The sequence below is a fragment of the Ctenopharyngodon idella genome, chromosome 20 (assembly GCF_019924925.1).
Source record: "Ctenopharyngodon idella isolate HZGC_01 chromosome 20, HZGC01, whole genome shotgun sequence".
In the NCBI taxonomy this organism is placed as follows: domain Eukaryota; kingdom Metazoa; phylum Chordata; class Actinopteri; order Cypriniformes; family Xenocyprididae; genus Ctenopharyngodon; species Ctenopharyngodon idella.
The window spans coordinates 33024848-33046013 of record NC_067239.1 but is presented as its reverse complement, the minus strand read 5'-3'; the positions used below and the strand labels follow the sequence as shown (position 1 = coordinate 33046013).

Sequence of the window (21166 nt, the reverse complement as noted above, 5' to 3'; positions counted from 1 at the left end):
TCATTGAGATCTTTATAACAGTATAGCATATAAAATGCAAGACTGACACTTGTTGGTGACTTTAGGAATTACATTTCAGGTAAAGTGCCATATATCCCAATCATATTTCACCCCAAAACAGAAATCATATTAAGACCTGTTTTTACAAAAATTAAAATGGTGACATCCACCCCATAATTTTCATTTACTGATAATTAAATATATTTTAATATAATATTAACAGTTATTTTAATATTTTATTTTTTATATTTTTACATTATATATATATTTATTTATCTCTGTCTCAGTGCTTTCTGGTTTGCTTTACATGTCTCTAAATCTTTTTTTCTTTCAGAATGATGTCCTGTATTCTCTGACATGACCCGTGTTGAGAAGAATTTGAAACTTGACAGAAATACAGGCTTTTTTTCTTCTTTGAAACCCAAATGAAGATGTTTATTAAGGCTACATGGTTTTGTAACACTAACGAGTTACAAAAAAGACCCAAAAAAGCACCATAAAAATCTAATAACAGTAGTCCACATGAGTTTTGCACTCCATGATATGAGACTAAAAAGTCATTATCGACTGATAATCATCTTTCACTCTCAGATCTGTTATAATCTATGGAAATGAAACGGCAATCGTGATTTATTTCTCATAATTGCAACATAATTTAAAGTGAATATATATATATATATATATATATATATATATATATATATATATGCATTTGCTATGTGTGTGACTTTAAGATGCACCAAAACAGAAACTCAAATACTCCACACCAGAAATCAATAGCAGTGTGTATTAGTGTATTTTTATGTCTAAAGTTCAGCGTACTGTAGTTCAGTGTCATTCAAAGTGAATTCAGGTCAGTGTGAAGAGTTCAGAGTCCTATATTTGCTATACATGACACAAGTGCTTATGCAGATTAGTCCAATAATTCTGCGTCTCCTAAAATATAATCCTATGTACAAATGTTAATGTATTAATAGCTTTATTGCCAATGTGTGAACAGCTTGTAATGAAACTTAAAAAACGAGACCCTCCCCGACTTCCTAGGTTGTCTATGAAAGTCTTATTTAAATGTGAAGGACCCGGGACGGTTTTGCCGGGAAATTCAAAAGGATGTGACGGTTACGCGCGCTGCCGAGAGCGTCTCTTCCGTTCTATGACACATTAAACGAATGTTTAATAATTTTCAGGATGATGCCGATGTCAATGTGTCAAACAAAGAAAAGGGATTAATAAATATACATCATAATCAAACTCATAACAGTGTAATTTTAATTACCTCATCTGTCGACATGATGCCGGTGAATCGCAGAGCTGGTTCAAACATATCCACATCACTATGATCAGATGCTGTTTCTCACCGCTGTCATTTTTGTTGTGTTTATTTTGTTATTGAGAGGATATTTACATACAGTACACCCGTCGCTCTCAGCAATGTGGACGGCGTCGGATGTTCATTAACAGTATATATCGCTGCAAAGGTAATTCCAACTTTTTTCTACTAAGCAAAGAATTAAAAAATAACTTCGTCATGAGTCTTGAATCACATCTCTTGTGCACGACAGCGAGCACGAGCAATAAGATGCTAGATGCAGTTCACTTAACGGCCACCGGTGTCGCTAATAACAAAGGTTTCTGAATTCTACATAGAGCCCGTTTCATTTCGGTCTCTATTTTTCCTCCAGATTTGTCCTTGCATCAGTTCAGATCAGCATATGCATATAAGGAGTTTCTGTTTATTCAAAACTAATTTTGCTGATCTGAACCTATATCTTGAGCAAGATTGCACACATGGTGTAATGCAATAACTGATAGTGGAATGGCACAGCAAATGATAAACATGTTGAGTGTTCTATATATACAATGACCATAAATGCATGCAGTTTAAATTTATAATTAAGAAAATAAAGGCAGATAGACTAGTAATGCCAGCATCTTGGATTTGATTCCCAGGTAATGCAGGAACTTATGAAAAAAATATGCAACGTAAGTCGCTTTGGATAAGATAGTGTCATTATTCAGCTCAATTCACTTCATGTTTTGTTCTCTTCCAATAGTGTCAGTGCAGTTAAATCAATAATATTACTGAAACCCCAAATAAGCAATGGCGAGCCCAATGTTTATTAGCAAACTATGTCTGTTTGTTCTTTGAGAAATCAATGTCAAACTCGGCTCTATTAGCTTTAGTCTGTCAGCCTATGAATGAGCTTTGGAGTAAGAGCTGAAATGAACAAGCACTCGCTGCACACATGAGATTGTTTTGCTATAAATGTGCTGAAAACTGAGAGGAGAACTGTTCTGAAGCCATCATGGCCGACAATAAGCTCCGTCTTCTGATGCTTTTGATCGTCGCCGTGTCCAGTAAGTATGAAATTAGTTTCTGACAAACTTTTTCATTTATTTCCCCTCAAATATTTGCACTGCAAAAAGTGATTTTCTTACTCTGTATTTTTCCAGTACAAGTATCTAAACATTCTTAAATAAAATACATTTACTTGAGATGCAAAATTATATCAAAATTAAAAGTGAGTTTATCCTTAAAACATGTTAAATATTTCATATAAGTTATGCTTTGTGTAAATAACTCAAATGTTGGAGGATGTTATTTTTTCCAGTTTAATAGGATACATTGTTGAGATGAATATGAAATCCATATGGAATCCCATTTCCAACACATAAGAAAAAGAATCATGCTTTGGTAAATCTTAATTAAGACAAAAAGTTTGAGATGAAGTCTAAATTATGACATACTTAGTCATAATTATGAGATTGAAAAGTCAAAATCATGACATAGAAAGTCAAGATCGACATATTAAGTCATAACTTTGACTATTTATATGATTTTGACAAAAAAAAGTAAAAAATTATGACAAGTCATAATTATGAGATAAAGTCGAACTTATTACATAAAAAGTCATAATTATCACATACTAAGTTATAACTGTGGCTTTTTCTATCATAATTATGATAAGTTGAAGTTAGGACATAAAAAGTCATAATTATGAGATAAAAAGTCAAAATTATTACATAAAGTCATAATTGTGACATACTAAGTCATAATTGTTACTTTTTTTCCCCGTAATTATGATGTGTCTAAGTTAGGACATAAAAAGTCAAAATTATGACATAAAAAGTTAAAATTGACATACTAAGTTATAATTTTGATGTTTTCTATCATAATTATGATGAAGTAAAAATGATGATATAAGCCATAATTATGAGATAACATTCAAACTTATAACATAAAAAGTCATAATTTTGATATACCAAATCATAATTGTGGCTTTTTTTTAATCAGAATTATGATATATGCCTAAGTTAGGACATAAAAAGTCAAAATCATGACATAAAAAGTTGAAATTGACAGACTAAGTCCTAATTTTGACTTTTTATATGATTTTAAAATAATAAAAAATAAAAAAGTCGAAGTCATAATTATGAGATAAAGTCGAACTTATTACATAAAAAGTCATAATTACGACATACTAAGTTATAATTGTGGCCTTTTCATAATTATTACCTAAGTCTAAGTTAGAACATAAAAAGTCATAATTATGAGATAAAAAGTCAAAATTACTATGACATACTAAGTCAGATTTATGAGACTGAAAAGTCAAAATAAAAGTCAAATTTATTACATAAAAAGTCATAATTATGTCAAACTAAGACATAACTGTGGCTTTTTCTATCATAATTATGACACGAAGTTAGTTAAGACATAAAAATCATAATTATGACATAAAAAGTTGAAATTGACATACTAAGTCATAATTATGAAAAAAAGTTAAAGCATTATTATGATATAAAAAGTCAAAATTATGATGTGCTAAGTCATACTACAATCAGATCTTTTGAATTCATTTGACTTTTTTCACTCCATTGGCAGGTAATTTTTTCTTGCTTCTGAACATCATTGCAATAAAGAACCAAATAACTACCGAAGGATTACACATACGTTCAAGTTGGTGTTTTAGGATATTTTCAGCCCTGACTACAGTCATAACTGCAGTGCAAACCGTAGAGTTTTAACGCAATGCGTTTGTTTTGTATTGCAGAAGCTCAGGATGAAGGAGCGCCATGCCTGAGTACGTCTCTTGCAATTATTCTGCAGAATCAAATGATCTAAATTCAATATTAAATGTCAGCATGTATTTCTGCAGTTTCTCACTGGTGGATAATGTGTATTAAATAAGTTGCTCTGCTTCTTCTAGTGGCCAAAAGATACAAGCCCTTCAACAAGTATGAATACTTCTATGAGACCGAGTCCTTGAATGCTTTGAATGGGGAAGTCAATGGCCCCAAGGCCAGCTGCAAGGTACAGTACGAGTTCATTTCCCCACATCAAACTCTAAAGATATTGCTGTTTTTTTCAGCAACGCAGTGTGAATGTCATATTAGGTTGAGATCACGGTTCCTGATACATGCAGCTACATTGTGCGCACCGCCGACTGCACGCTGAGTGAAGTGATAGACGTCGATGCGGATGGAAACCCAGTGTTTGGAGCAGCTGCTGGTGCGGAGGACTTCAAAACCGCCATGGAGAGGTAAAGTCCTGCTCACACTAACAATAACTATGGGTGCGCCTCAATCAGATCCCTACGTTGTGAATCAGCATATTGTGTATAGTTCGGGCAGTGGTATTCAGCAGAATCGTCTCTCTTTGTTCAGACATCCTCTGAAGTTCACCGTTGAGGGAGACGATGACATCAAGCTTTTCCCTGAGGAGGATGAGCGGATAAACATCCTCAACATCAAGAGGGGAATCATCTCTGCTCTTGCTGTCCCGGTGCTTGAGGAGGACAGGAACAAAGACATGGTCCGTATTTTTAAATTGCAATATATATATATATATATATATATCACAGAAAAGCAAAATATCACAATGTCAGTTTTCGGTATCATGCAGCCGCCCTAGTCCGCTGATAAACTTCATTCTTGAATGAGAAGATACACTTCTAACCGCTTCCATTCCAGCCCACCATCTATGGTCTGTGTAAGACTGACTATGTCGTGAACACCAGAGAGGATGTCGCCACCGAAGTCACTCTTACAAGAGACTTGTCCGGTTGTGACAAGTTCAGGCCAGTCGATGACCACACCAGTCCCCTCGCCCTCATCACCGGCATGGTGAGTTCTGAGACAAAGAAATTCATACAGGTTTGGAACTACTTGAGGGTGAGTAAATGATGACAGAATTTTCATTTTTGGGTGAGCTATCCCTTTAACATTAAAAACGCAGACAGCAGCAGGATTATTAGGATGCTGTCACTTTAAGACATAATGCACGGATCCAATATACTGATACTGCACACATGCATTTTCTTTCTCATCTCTTTACATTCACTTAAGACATAACCGACGATGTTTACTTAGAATACTCGCCAAGACGGGCATTTTGTGACATAATTTTGTGTGAATTTGTCTGTTCAAGTGCAAGAAGATGCGAAAGAGAGCTTAAGTATTGCACATTGGATGTTTAAACTTCCCATACAGCGTGTGAGTAACGAATTGAGTTCTCTTCCACGTCTTCTTTTGCTTGAATATTTCAATTGGCAAGGATTAAACTTTCGTGACGACGCAGCACTGACCCGTCAACTGTCTCGAGCGTCGTTCATGTTTGTTCACATTTATGTTTTCACAACATTGCATTGTTAAAATTCATAAAAATGTTCCCGGCCAACTGGTGATTGACACCGTTTCATATACTCGCCAACACCGATTTTTACTTGCATTTGGCGCTTGCTGAGTGTAGGCCCTGCTGACAAGCCTTAATTTCAGAATCAGAATGAGGGTAAATGAATGAAAATAATAATTTTTCCCGCATATATATTAGTTATAGAGTGAAATAAATTAAAATAATAAAACATATTAAAATCCATGTTCTGACACTTTTAAAACCCAATAAAGACGAGTAGGTTGAGATGGCCAATGTTTGTCATTCTCTCTTCCCAAGAAATATCCTCTTGCTCAGCTGATCAAAAGCAAACAGACCTGCAACTACAAGTTTAATAATGAGCAGCATCACATGACCTCTGGAACTTGCACCGAAAAACATGTTCTTGCGCTCTTTTCACACAAGTAAGTGAAATAAACATATATTCCTGTCGCTCATGTAACTGTAGAGCAATGTCTTAACATGAGTTCCAGCAGGTCGCCTCAGTTTTTAAACAGTTTTGAAATAGTGTGAGGAAAGATGTAAGTAGCTAAACATTTAATATTCGACAGTAATATCCAGTGGTGCAAACTACTCGAATTTTGCTGTTTTTAATGGGAAATATAGGCTGAATCATTTACGTGATTCATAACTGAATGTCATGAGACAATATTTTGCTTTTTTGTTTTTTTTAGACATATTAAGCATATGAATATTAGTGATCGTGTGTATATTTTATACATATTATATCATGTGTATATTACTTTACAAAAAATCTGATTTTTGTTATTTTAAATCCATTTAAATCCTTTGATTATTTAATTTCTTTAAATAAAAAGACCATTACATCCCCTCCCAAAAGATAAAATGGTTTCTCCCAATGTTCAAAGCCTACAATCTTAAAGTCAGCATGAAATGGCCAGTATTTTCTTCCCTATAGTGCCGTATATCCAAGTGAAATGGCTTCTCAAACAAGAACAAATGTAGTGCGGGGCTTGATTTTGTCTGTGGGGAATTGATTGGATGGTTGTGGTTTGCTATTGGTGGATCTCATGTGAGTGACAGGTTTCCCCGCCCTCACCATCAGAGAAGAGAAGAGGGAGGCAAAGTTATCCTGATTCAAGATTACGAGGAACATGAATTTAAAAAATAATGATGTGCACTGATAAATCATTTAGAATAAACACTGCAATATTCCATAAAAAAATAAAAATTGTCCATTTTGACTTTTATAGTGAATTTAAATGTTTTAGATAAAGCATCTGCCAAATGCATAAATGTTCATTGAGTATCTTGGATGCTCATGTACTGATGTTTGTCTCTATGACTTTATCTCAACCAGGAGAGAATATGGAGTAATCAATACTGGCAAACAGGCTTTGACCCTTCTGGGAGTTTCTAACTATAATGACCAAGTCTTTGAACACAGTAAGAGAACATCTCTTTGGTATGAATATTCATAACTTGCTTGCATGTCAAAGTGAATGCAAAATGCACTTTTATTCCTCCAGATGTGGCCAACATGAAACCCCTCCATCCAGACAGCAGTGTTGACATGAGCCCCATCCAGGATAAAGAATCCGCTCTTGTTGTTCTGAGGGAAATTGCTGACCTCTCCAAGACCAATGATGGACGTAAGAGAGCCCACTTGGCCCACAAGCTCGTAGCCGTGATCCGCAAGATGGAAGCTGAAACCTTGACAGCCGTTGTTCCCGAGGCATTAGAAATCTCTCAGTCTTTGACGTACCAGGCTTTGCTACAGTGCGGTACACCAGAATGCGTCAGTGCTATCATGCAGTTATTCAGGACCTTTGACACATCTTCATTTGAGATTGACGCTGCTGTATATGCCATGGGAATGATACCCCGGTCCTCCCGCGTACTTGTAAAGGAAATGTTGCCGATGGCAAAGTTGAAGCCAAGCAAACCCATCTACTATGCTCTCAGCAATGCTGTGAGGAGGTGAGGGACAACTAGTAATGTGTTCCGTTTAAATCTTTAGATTTAGGTAAAAATAAATTGTCAACTAACATATGAACTGAATTTTACCAATTGGTAGCATTTCTGTAGCTCAACCAGTGGAGGACTGGCCAAGATCTTGGGTTCGATTCCCAGGGAATGCATTGCACAATGTCATTATTCCATGTTTACCTCGAATGCAATGGATAAAAGCATCTGCCAAATGCATAAATATAGTACACTTTAATTTGCAACCATGTGAAAAGACCTTTTCAGACAAATCACAGTTTTGTCTCACTGACTGTCGTCCATGTTTTGCTCAAGTGAACTCAGTGTTTCATCAAATCAACATCTTTATTCTTTCTGTGTGACCCAAGGCTCTTTGAGACGGATGGAGTCACCAGTGAGATCCAGGCAGTGGCTGATTACGCCCTTGAACAGATCGGTGATTGTACGGGTGACCAGGAACACGTCTTTCTTTCTCTGAGGGTATGTTCACACAAATTCCTACATGCTAATAAATTCACCTTCAGACTCTACAACTAAAGCCCTATTCAGATGGTAATAGTTTCCTAATGGGGACGTAAGTTATGTTCAACATTTACAGGGGTTAGTCTGTGATTTTATTGCCATCCCTGCCAAATTCCCTTCTTTTTTGATGAAAACCAAGGTCGTGTTGATAATTTAATTTCCATCCATATCCTCAAGAAGGGATCAATCAAGAAGTTATTTTTTAAATCCTTTTTGACCACTGAAAAGCACTGTATGGTAACTGCATGAATTTTAAGGAAAAATTTGTAAATGTTTTTTGGTAGACCAAACTGTACTCATACCGTACAACGAATTTGACACGGCAAAATGGATGTTAGGCTGTAACTCTGCAACACTTTGGCATATTGTGACAAAATTTGGTACATGTCATCATAATCATGACTCAAGGGTACTTGCACATTTGTGGCACAGCACCACCTACTGGTCAAGAGAAATGAAAAAAATTAACATTTTTGCTTATAACTGCTGAACAGTTTGGCCAAACACCATGAGATTGGTTTCGTTAGATTACCCTAAAAGTCTATTACAGGTCATTGGCAACATGGTGGCTGCACTGGGAGCTGCGCGCCCTGCTTTGCAGTCTTCTGTTATTCAATGCATCAAGCAGCCGGCTGCCTCCCCTGCAGTCCAACAGGCCGCTGTCCAGGTCTACAGACAGATTCCTGTTCCTGAAGAGGTGAGCTGTTAAATAAACCCACAACTCTTGGTGAGTTTGAAGTCAGTCTAAAACAGGGCTGCACAATATTGGAAAAAACTGACATTTTGTTTTTCTGTGATATACATCGATCAGGCATAACAATATGACCACTGACAGATGAAGTGAATAACACTGATCATCTCTTCATCACGGCACCTGTTAGTGGGTGGATATATTAGGCAGCAAGTAAATATTTTGTCCTCAAAGTTGATGTGTTAGAAGCAGGAAAAATGGGCAAGCGTAAGGATTTGAGCGAGTTTGACAAGAGCCAAATTGTGATGGCTAGACAACTGGGTCAGAGCATCTCCAAAACTACAGCTCTTGTGGGGTGTTCCCGGTCTGCAGTGGTCAGTATCTATCAAAAGTGCTCCAAGGAAGGAACAGTGGTGAACTGGCGACAGGGTCATGGGCGGCCAAGGCTCATTGATGCATGTGGGGAGCGAAGGCTGGCCCGTGTGGTCCGATCCAACAGATGAGCTACTGTAGCTCAAATTGCTCAAGAAGTTAATGCTGGTTCTGATAGAAAGGTGTCAGAATACACAGTGCATCACAGTTTGTTGTGTATGGAGCTACATAGCCGCAGACCAGTCAGGGTGACCATGCTGACCCCTGTCCACCACCGAAAGCTCCAACAGTGGACACGTGAGCATCAGAACTGGACCACAGAGCAATGGAAGAAGGTGTCCTGGTCTGATGAATCACGTTTTCTTTTACATCACGTGGATGGCCGGGTGCGTGTGCGTTGCTTACCTGGGGAACACATGACACCAGGATGCACTATGGGAAGAAGGCAAGCCGGTGGAGGCGGTGTGATGCTTTGGGCAATGTTCTGCTGGGAAACCTTGGGTCCTGCCATCCATGTGGATGTTACTTTGACACGTACCACCTACCTAAGCATTGTTGCAGACCATGTACACCCTTTCATGGAAACGGTATTCCCTGGTGACTGTGGCCTCTTTCAGCAGGATAATGCTCCTGCCACGAAGCAAAAATGGTTCAGGAATGGTTTGAGGAGCACAACAATGAATTTGAGGTGTTGACTTGGCCTCCAAATTCCCCAGATCTCAATCCAATGGAGCATCTGTGGGATGTGCTGAACAAACAAGTCCGATCCATGGAGGCCCCACTCGCAACTTCCAGGACTTAAAGGATCTGCTGCTAACATCTTGGTGCCAGATACCACAGCACACCATCAGGGGTCTAGAGGAGTCCATGCCTTGACGGGTCAGGGCTGGTTTGGCAGCAAAAGGGGGACTAACACAATATTAGGAACGTGGTCATAATGTTATGCCTGATCGCACAATCGCACCAAAGCCATATATCGTGATATTGATTTTATTCCGATATATCTTGCAGCCCTAGTCTAAAGGTCATTTCATGGCTCTTACAGGGCCGAGAGGTGCTCTTGCATGCTGTTCTGGACAGAGCTGCGTCCATACAGAAGCGTGTAGCCGCATATCTCATCTTGATGAAGAACCCCACGCCTGCTGAACTCGCTCAACTAGCAGCGGCTCTCCACGTTGAGGAAAATCCTCAGGTCAAGAGCTTCATCATCTCTCACATCAGCAACATCTTGACCTCGACAGCACCAGAGGTCCTGGAGTGAGTAAAAAATAAAATGGGAAGAACCTAATCTAATTTTCAGAAGAAAAAGTAATCTTGTTTTGTTATCTCCCTAGCTTGAGACAGAAGATTCAAGAGGCCTTTCAAGGCAATGAAATTGAAATGCTCATTGAATCCACCAAATTCTCTCGGTACTACAGACTTGGATCTTTAGAGGGAAATATGATTTTTGAATCTCCTAATGAACTTCCAAGGGAGGTCATGCTGGAGATGACCTTGAATGCTTTTGGGTTTGATATGGACTTGATTGAGGTACAGAGTACAGTAAAATCCAACATTTATGAAATCTGTTTAATTTTTTCCCAAATTCTGCTTGCCATAATCGAGCAGCCCTAATGTCTTTGATTCTTGCTTTCAGATTGGCATGGAGGGAAAGGGCTTCGAGCCCATTGTGGAGGCCATCTTTGGTGAAGATGGATTCTTCCCAGATACTATCATGAAGGCTACTTTATACGCTACTGACAAGATGCCCGCCCAACTCAATGAGGTCTTGGACAACATGCTGCCGATCATGAGAAACGATAGGAAGAAGAGACAGGTATTAAATGTAGTAAATATGTTGGAAATGGATGTATTTCTTCACAGCTGGATTCCGATCTCAATCTCTTCTGTGTGCTGTAGGCTTCTCAAAACATAGTCAATGAAATCAGTCATAATGTCAACAAGCTTATGGAGGATTTAAAGGCCCAGGATGCTCCTGAAGCGATGGTGTACCTCAAGCTCCTGGGTGCTGAACTTGGGTATCTCGATACAAAAGATGGCAAGATGATTCACAATCTCCTTAAGATGATCCCCACTGATGTGAGTACAGCTTTACCAACCACAGCTGTCATCATATGGATTAAATCAGCAGAATTAGTCATGCATTTTTTACAGCAACACCAAAACCACAATTAAAGTTTATTTAATAATCAATTAAATAATCAACTTTATTTAATAATCAACACTCAGTTGTTGTTGTTGTTTTTTTCAAACAAGGCAGTTTATATCAACTATTATGTTTCGACTCCAATTTGTTGTTGAAAGTATGTTGGCATTACTAATCAGAATTACATTTTGAAATAGTTCCTCAAAAGACTGCTCTCAAGTGTCGACAACGAGCTTTTCCTTCACTACATCTTCATGGATAATGAGTTTTATCTGCCCACCAGCGCTGGCTTTCCACTGAGAGTTGCTCTGTCTGGTACATTTACTCCTGGAGTCAAAGGAGGATTGAGCTTTAATCCAGGCATGGTGAGTCCAACACAATTCAGTAGTGCATGTGTTACTGTCAACAACAAATTATTTTTGATCAAATAAATGCAGTTCTGGTAAGCAGAAGAGACTTCTTTCAAAGTCATTAAAAGTTGATTATCTTAATATGAATTAACATAACTACACCACAGAGGGAATTTGCTTTGACGCTGTCTGCTGGCATTGAGTTTGTGACTGAGATTGGGACTCACTTCCCCGACTATGTTCACTGTGGTCTGGAGATGCATACGAACATTTATCATGAGAGCGGCATCAGAGCGAAGCTCTCTGTGGCCGACGGCCAGCTCAAGCTCTCCATTCCAGCTCCTCGTGGGCCAACTGAGCTCATCAGCGTCACGTAAGACATTTTGAAATGTATTATATCAATGCAATAAAGGGATTTAAAAGACAGACTGGCACTCTCGTTTGAGCAGAATATCACAAATGGAGATCACTAAACTCCAACATACATGTTTGTTTGCGTTTTTTATGGAAGCTTATTTAAAAATAAAATATAAAAGGGTAATTGCGAATTTTTTTCTCACAATTCTGAACTTTTTTCACGCAATTCTGAGAAAAAACCTGAAATTGCAAGATATAAACTCAGAATTCCAAGAAAAATGTCAGAATTCCTAGAAAAAGTCAGAATTGCGAGAAAAAAGTCAGAATTACGAGACATAAACTCAGAATTATGAGAAAAAAGTTAGAATTCCGAGAAAAAGTCAGAATTGCAAGATGTAAACTCAGAATTCCAAGAAAAATGTCAGAATTCCTAGAAAAAGTCAGAATTGCGAGAAAAAAGTCAGAATTGTGAGACGTAAACTTAGAATTCTGAAGTCAGAATTGTGAGATGTAAACTCAGAATTCCGAGAAAAAAGAATTGTGAGACGCAAACTCAGAATTCCGAGAAAAAAGTCAGAATTGCGAGATGTAAACTCAGAATTCCGAAAAACTCGCAATTGCGAAAAAATAAGTCAGAATTGTGAGATAAAAAGTTGGGATTACCTTTTTATTCCATGGCAGAAACAAGCTTCCATAGTTTTAAGAACATCAGTGCTTTTTTCATCCCAAAGAAAGTGCGTGCACATGGTAGCCAGGTTGGGAAAATTAAGTTAAACACTTGGCAGAAAATGTATGGGGATTTGTGCTCTTGACATCTGGCATCCGCAAGCATTAAAGCTTGTTACCAATGCAGTATAATGGAAATGTCAAATAAAAATGTTTTTAGGATAAATAACCAGCAGGCCAATGTCATGAAAATTATGCTTAATTAATAGAGACAAGCAGAACTTCTAATCACAACTAAAATGCAGCCCTAAAAACAAGTCAAATTATTTTACACACAGTAAATGATGTTATTGTTCCCCACCTGTAGCAATTCTCTGGTGTCTGTTGTTGGTGCCAAGACTAAGTCCATTCCTGCCAAGGGCGAATATATTAATATGAATAAATGCACTGCTTTTTTCCCTGGACTGAAGTACTGCACAGCCCTGAAGTATCCTGATGCAAGGTCAAACGATGCTGCCCCTTACTTTCCTCTCACTGGTGACAGCAAGTAAGTGAAAATCATCTACATACTGATATCTAAATATTCCTTTTCCTCAAACATTTCATCCACACTGCATCTGTGTTTAGATTTGCTGTTGAGCTCCATCCATCTGAAGACGTCACAGAGTATGTTGCCACCATCAGCTACGCCTATGAGGACGAGGCAGACAAAGTCACGTTTAGCGTGAAGGCTGAAGGTTAGAGACAGCTTAACAAAATAACACTGAAGTATTAACTGGAAAAAAGAGAAAACATCCACATTTAAAATAACCGTCATTTGTCTTTTGCTCACTAACAGGAACATCCTTTGAGGCAAGAAGTTTAGTGATATTAAACAGACAGCAGTACAGTTTCTCTGCAGAGTTGCTTATCGATTCTCTTCAGCTTGATTCTAAAGTTTCTGCAAAACTGAAGCATGCTGAGGAGCTGACTTTGGAAATTGAGAGTGACCTAAAACTCCCAGAGACGACTTCTGTTCAAACACTCATCCTGAAATATGGTACATGTCCAGTACATTGGCCTGTCGCGATTATTGATTAATTGTCTCATCGTGGTTATTCGATCAAATCGCAATTGTGTGAGATAACCGCAATAATTGTGCAGTTTAAATTTTAATCACAGTTTGCCATCCAATTAAGGAAATTTATGATCATGACAGTATAATTCTAGTGAATTATCTCTCTCAAAATATCTATTCTCAGAGAGTGAGAAGATTGAGGCTGAATTTAAGTCTGATGTCAGATCTGAGATTCAAAGAATCATTCCCAACATCAGTGCTATTGAAACATTTGTCAGTAGTCTTCTTGATCACCAGATTGGCCTGAATGAGATGAAGGTCCGTGATGTTCTGGCAAAGACAGCTGTGGTAAGAACTTCCCTAATTTATTTTCATCAGCTTTTGAAAATACCCAAAGAAATAAATGCTTATTAAAATCAAAGGGATAGTTCACCCTAAAATGAAAATGAAGTCATGTTCTAATGCAGTATGCCATTCTTTCTTTTTTGGACCACAAAAGGAGAGTTTTTAAAAAAATGCCCCTTTCGTCCATATAATGGCAGTGAATAGCGACCAGCATGAAGCTTTTTGAAAAAGATGCAAGTATCACAGTGATCCGATGCGTCGACGACGTGTCATGTATTCCAAGTGTTCTGGGGGTTTAGTGAAAAACAAACTGAAATTTAATGTATTTTTTAACGAAAATCCTGCCCTTGGCCATTGGTATTCTGTGCTCGACTCTATTAGCGCCGCAATTCATTCCGACTCACCCAGAAAAACAAGTTGTGAGAAATCAAGATTCAGGGGCTGTTTACACGACACCATTTTCAACTAAAAACAGAAAACTTTTTATGCGCTTTGGTCGTTCATTTACACGACAGCAGCATTTTGGGGGCCTGAAAACGCAAACTTTTGAAAATGGGTTTCAAAGTGCGAGTTTTTGAAAATGATACTGTTATCATCTCCGCGTCAACAAAAACGCATGAAATCTGTGAAAACGGTGATGCGTATTACGTTACATGCGTTTTTGCTGCGATTGCTCTGTAAAAGAATGCGTATGTGCGCAGGCGCGTAGTGTTTCTTCACAAAGTGACAGCGCCAACTACTGACCTGGCATGCATAATACAGCGTTTTTAGGCGTTTTCACAGGTCTGTGTGAACGGGGATCATTTTGACAGTGTTGTCATCTATTCAAAGAAAAAACTTTTCCGTTTTTTTACATCGTTGTCGCGTAAACGTACCCTAAGAAAAATGCGGCATGAAATACAACGCATAGAAATCCATAAAAAAGTATCAGTGTACTTTCTTCACCGAGTTGAAAATCATCTGACCGGACCTCCGTTTGTCTGATGACAGTCAGTTGACAGATGTGTGAACGCGATAACTTCTTGTTGCGACGAACACAACGGATATATAGCTACACCTCAGAGAAGAAGGTAGATTAATTGTATTTCATGCCACATTTTTCTTGATTTCTCACAACTTGTGTGAGTGAGTCGGATTGAATTGCGGTGCTAATAGAGTCGAGCACAGAAGATCAACGGCCAAGGTCAGGATTTGTATTAAATAATACATTAAATTTCAGTTTGTTTTTCACCAAACCCTATCATAAACCCCCAGACCACTTGGAATATACGACATGTGACACATGGGATCATTCTGTGATACTATTGCGTGTTTTTTAAAAAGCTTGATCCTGATCGCTATTCACTATTTGTGGTCCGAAAAAGACAGAACGGCATACTGCATTAGAACACCAGGGTGAGTAAATTACTTAGTTTTCATTTTAGGGTGAACTATCCCTTTAAAAAGAAATAAATGTACTTATGTGCAGATTTTGGGAGTTCATGCCGTGCCTGTGATCACTCTTCCAGAAAGACTCTTCTTGAATGTGTGAGTTGATGCCACCATGTTCACAAGTATTTCAGTTCATTTCATAGTTACCAGTTAAAATTAACACATTTTTTTTTTAAACAGAGAGGCTGCTGCTAAGTATCACTTTGGCCAGGATACCATCTTTACCATCACTCTTCCCTTGCCCTTGGGTGGAAAATCCTCTAGAGATCTGAACTTTCCCACAACCCTCTCAACACCAAACCTGATTGTACCTCATCTTGGTCTGGAATTTGAATCTACTAGCATTAATATTCCAGAGTTCTCCATTCCCTGGGATGTCTTGCTGTCTGTGCCGACTCTCGAATTGGTAGAGATGTCTGGAAAACTAAACAGCAACTTCTACAACTTAGAAGCAGCTGTGTCTGCTGCCAGAGATCCTGCTGCAAGTTATTCTGCAACGTTCGAAGTCACTGGCACAAGTCCTCTTGAGCTCCTCTCCCTAAAGGTCGAAGGTAAAAGCTATAATTAAAGTGCTATAATTGAAGTACCATATGCACTGTATGCACATGATTTGGATGGTTGCCTATTGATTGATTTATTTGCACAGGATCTGCTCTAGTTGAGGCCACACCTGGCGATTCTCTCAAGGCTAACGTAAAGACCACACTTCACCACAATATTATCAGTGCCACCATAAGCGTTGAGGAGGAAGTGGAGTTTGCTGAAAAACTCAGTGTAAAATCCAAAAGCAAGTTTGAAGTAACTAGCCGTGTTGGAGTGCAAGTTTCGCTGGAACACACTGGACAGTTTGGAGTTGATGCTGAGGAGATCTCTGGAGATGGAAACCTTCAAGGATCCTTCAAGGCTGGTTCGATCCATGGTTCATGCAACCTTATCCAGTCAGCCTCAGTCCTCCCATTCAGAGCAGAGGCAAAGATTAAATCTTCATTGAAAGTAGATTCAACACTTCTTCAAGCTCAGAACTCCTTTGCTGTAGCCTTTGCCAATGGAGAACTGATAATTCATTCCAACAACACGGCATTTGACAACCTTCTAACATTGCAAAACATTGCTAAAATCACCTTCAAGGAATCAGAGCTTGTTCTAAATTCTCATACAGAAGCACGGGTTCTTGGCCTGAAGATCCAAAACGTGGCTGAGACCAGAGCTGGCATTGAAGCAGTCAGCGTTAAGATTGAGACCTCCACTCACAGCTCTGCAGAGCAAGTCCATTGCCTTTTCAGAGGAGCACTGGACATCGATGGTCTAGCTATTCACAATGATGCCTCTGTTAAACTCATGGGACACAAAGCTCTCCACAAAGCCATTCTGAAGCTCAATAAAGATGGCCTGACCACCAGTGGCACAACCTTACTGCAGAGCCTCTTGAGTCTGGAGGAGCTTCAGCACACCTTTGAGATCACCTACAAAAATGAAACTGCCACTGCTCAGAGCAAAACCATTGGAAATCTCATGGGAAGTCTCATTAACCACAACACTGAACTGGAGATTGCTGGACTTTCTGGCACAATCAAAAATCATATAAGTTTCAACTCAATATTATTCGATTTTGACACCAACACTCATGGTACAACTATTCCATTCAGAGTCAATTTTGATGCCACTGTTAATGGTAAAGGTAAAAGATATCTGTTTGGATACGCAAATCATGAGTTTATCGCAAAAGTCCTTCTGAAAGCAGAACCACAATCCATTGCTCACTCTCATGAATGCAAGATCTCATCCCTCCTTGATCTAGAGAATGGTGTCGTCATTAAATCACAATATGAAAGCATGTCTGACACTCTTCTGATACCCTCTGAACAAAAGACTAAAGTGACGGTTAAGGCTAAAGTGAACGACTATGTCATTGAACAGGAAATCAGCGCTTACAATACTCCAGTGCGGCTTGGGCTGGAAGGGTCTGGAAAAATGCACACCAATCTGTTCAACACTGCCAATACTGATTATCAGGACTTTGCAGTCTCTGGCTTCCTAAAGTATGATAAAAACACTGATACACAATCAATTAGCTTGCCTTTCATTGAAAGTTTTTCTCTAGTCCCTGACAACATTAGATTAACACTTGTGAGCATGGGCGAGACCCTGAGGAATTACATCAACCGAGAAGGGATTGCTTCGAAAATTCAGAGCTTACCTCAGCATGTTAGTGACTTTGTGTCTAATCTGAACATTGAGAAAAGAGTTGTGCAGCTGAAACATGCCTTGAAAGCTCTGTACCAAGAGTATGCATTAAAGTTGAAAGGTCTGATCGGTGCGTTTGAGAAACTAGTGAGTGATGTGGGCAACCGTTTCAGTGAGGCATTGGATAATTTGGAGAAATTGGTTTTGATGGGTATGCAGATTGACAAAGTTGTTGAAATGCTACCAAAGCACATCAAGGATTTGATATTTTCCATCATTGAGGATGTGAAAAACACTCTTAGCTCAATTAACACCCAAAGTTACACAAAGCTGAATGAGATCTTCCGTCCTGCCAGTGCTGAGCACAAGCTTGACAGTCAGATTCCTGCAATTTCGACATCTCTTCTAGTGCCATCTTTTGGAAAACTCTATGGTCAAGTCAGAATCAGCAGCCCTGTCTACAACATCAAAACATCTGCGGAGTTCAATAATGCCTCGGAGAGATACCCTTTGTTCACAGCTTTTATTAAGACTAAAGGAAGTTCTGCAAACCTTAAGGCTCTGAATTACAATCTAGAATCCACAGCGCAGATATCGATCCCTGAGATGAGTCCTGTAATAGTGTCTGAAACTTTCAAGTTAACAAACATTGAATTGGCTTTAGATCAACAGGCATTGTTGACTCTGAATGGATCTGCCTCTAACGATACTTTCTTTCTTGAAACTTCATACAAGTACCAGGTGAACATCCCCTCGCACTCACTGTCTGGTGAAGTCAGCCTTATTCAGAAGGCTGTATCTTGCCAGGATGATGATACAATCACACTGACAGTTAAAAATGAAGGAACCGGCAAATTTGCTCTTCAAGACTTCTCTGCGGAAGGCACCCATGAGAGTGACCTGCATTTTAACATGGGCCTTGGAGCTTCCAAGTTATCTTTTACTGGCCACACTTATAGCGAAGATTTGAAGATGAAGATGAAAATGAAGGTCAATGCTGATGCTATTGGTCTAAGCCACCTTGAATTCAGTGCTCGTGTTGAAACGGAGTCTCCATTTATCAAGAACAGTTTGCTGGTTGCTTCTGGAAAGGCTCGCTTGGGCGATATGAAGGTGGAAATCAAGACAACCCATGTCACTTCGGTTGTCGGAGCTGTCAGCGGTATCTTCTCTAATGCTGCCAACATCATGACTTGTCCTAGTGAGGTTGCTATTGACTTTCAGAACAGGGGTATTGCCAAGATCAACCTCTTTGAGTCTTTTTTAGCCAATGTTGATCTCCAGAAAGACTATGCTGTTACCTTCAACTCTGACATACAAGAAATCAGCAGTGTGGCAGTCGCCCACATAAACCATTACAACTACAGCCATAACTTCACAGCCAGCAATAACAAAGCTGAGATGGGTGTTTACGCTGTTGTGAATAGCGTGGCCAGCTTTGGGTACTTAAATGCTGTAGAATTGTTTGGGCCAGCCATTTTCAAGATTGCAGCAATCAGAGAGCTGAACTTGAATGATAATACTGACCTATGGTATGACTTTACCACAAGTGACCAGCCCATTGATCTAAATGCCAAACTTGTCTACCAGAAGAGCTGGTTTGCTCCTATTATTGATTTAGGTCTCGTTGTACCTTCATTGGGTAACCTGGTCTCTGAGGTGTCTTTCAAGTCCTCTATTCTTAACCTCAATGCTAACGCGGGTATTTATCCGAAGGATTACCTGATACGTGTTAGTGCCACAACTGCCTCTGTGTTTCAGGGATTGAAGGCCAGGCTTGATGGAACCACTAGAATGACTGGACTAAAACTGGTCTCTTCTTTGTCTTTGGAGAATGCCCACATTGAGGGTAATCATGAGAGTACCTTGACTCTGGAAGACAACTATGAGGCTGTATTGTCTACCAACACAGTTGCTAAGATTAATCTGACAAGCTTCGCTGTTGATGCCACTCATCAACTTTCTGCTGACACCAAGGCCCATCCAAAGGCAGCATCAAACTTAAAGATCAAGTACACCTTTGATCGTCCAGATTCAGTGGCTGCTGGACATGGAGATGCTGAGAATACCTTAAAGCTGGATGCAACTCTTTCCTTCATCTCCATTGAGTCTGCAACCCATCTAACCACAGATTCTACATTCTCTGATACCAAGAAACTTAAGGGAAATATGGATAATGAAGCTAACATCTGTGTGAAAGCTGATGGTCTGAAATCCAGTCTGAAGACTACTGGAAATGGGTACATTGATTTTAAACATTACATGTTGGGGTTTGACATTAATGACCAGCTGACCTTGGAGGGAGATCTTGACCGTATGTATTCTTTGCTAGAAATTGATTCAAACTATACATTCATATATGATAGATATTATGAATTTACAATAAACCACACTGCTCTTGGTAAAGCTGAATTTGTTCCCATGAGCACCCTCATGGCTGCTGTAGACATGGTTTTGACGCAGCCAAGTTTTGATGATTTTGATGTAAGAGATACAAATACTTATGAAAAGAATAGTTCTGTATACGAAACAAAGGTTTTCTCCCGTTGGTACAATTCAAGTACAGAAATATCAATTGAGGATTTTAGTCATTTTCCTGTCTCAAATGTTGTGTTTGGTTGCTCTCACAATCTCACCTCTCCATCTACGCTTCTGGAGTATCAGGGTGACTTAAGTGTAATTTACATAAACAAAAATTAACATTAGTTTTTGTTGAATACGCACTGACTGGACGAAATATTTAATCAAGGTATTGATTTCAGCTAATCACTGGGTTTATTTACTGAATGCTTTCTCACCCCAGGCCTCATAATCACTGACAATAACTTCCAAAGTCATTCTCAAGCATGTTTGTCATCCTTAGTGACTGAAACCCCAAAATATTACTTGTCCCATTCAAACACTAAGTACAATAAATGGATCGTTTTACTATACATATAGACTCGGCTCTTCTTATTGTTCTACTTCATTGACAATTTTACATTAAATTGTAAGTTTTTTGTGTTTTAATTGATGTTCATATATTTAATATAATTGTACCTTTGCATAATAAGAAGAGGATAAAATGACTTTTGCTAAAAGCAAAGACTATAGAATAAAGGGACTTTGGTAAAAGTTAGTTATTTATATTCCTAGTTATATTACAAATTTAACGTTTTTTCTTTTGTTATTTTATATGAAAATGTAAGAACTCCTGCATTTAAAGAACATGACGCAAATAGCCTGAGTGTGAAACGAAAAACAACATTAATTTCTTGACTTGATGCTATAGTAACCATTATTAAACCAGTTTCTTTAAATTATCTTATTTAAGAGCATTTAATTCTCCTCACCTGAACGACCATGGAAACGGAGCACCCTGTACGTCCAACGGTTTTTGTAACGGTCATTTATTTAAATATATGACGTAAAAAAAAAAAACGATTCT

At 38.7% G+C, this 21166-nt stretch overlaps 1 protein-coding gene across 1 annotated transcript; it reads left to right on the top strand.

The window, feature by feature from the left end:
- The first annotated feature begins 2198 nt into the window (after positions 1–2198).
- Positions 2199–20672, top strand: LOC127501908 (apolipoprotein B-100-like). Its single transcript, XM_051874216.1, has 24 exons — positions 2199–2358; positions 4053–4082; positions 4209–4312; positions 4396–4541; positions 4666–4813; positions 4972–5124; positions 5951–6075; positions 6993–7078; positions 7162–7612; positions 7987–8098; positions 8691–8837; positions 10249–10460; positions 10538–10733; positions 10840–11019; positions 11103–11282; positions 11547–11714; positions 11867–12072; positions 13090–13269; positions 13350–13459; positions 13561–13761; positions 13964–14127; positions 15593–15651; positions 15736–16106; positions 16202–20672. The coding sequence occupies exons 1-24, from the start codon at positions 2307–2309 to the stop codon at positions 20437–20439; spliced, it is 8019 nt and encodes a 2672-aa protein (XP_051730176.1). The 5' UTR covers positions 2199–2306; the 3' UTR covers positions 20440–20672.
- Positions 20673–21166: the final 494 nt, after the last annotated feature.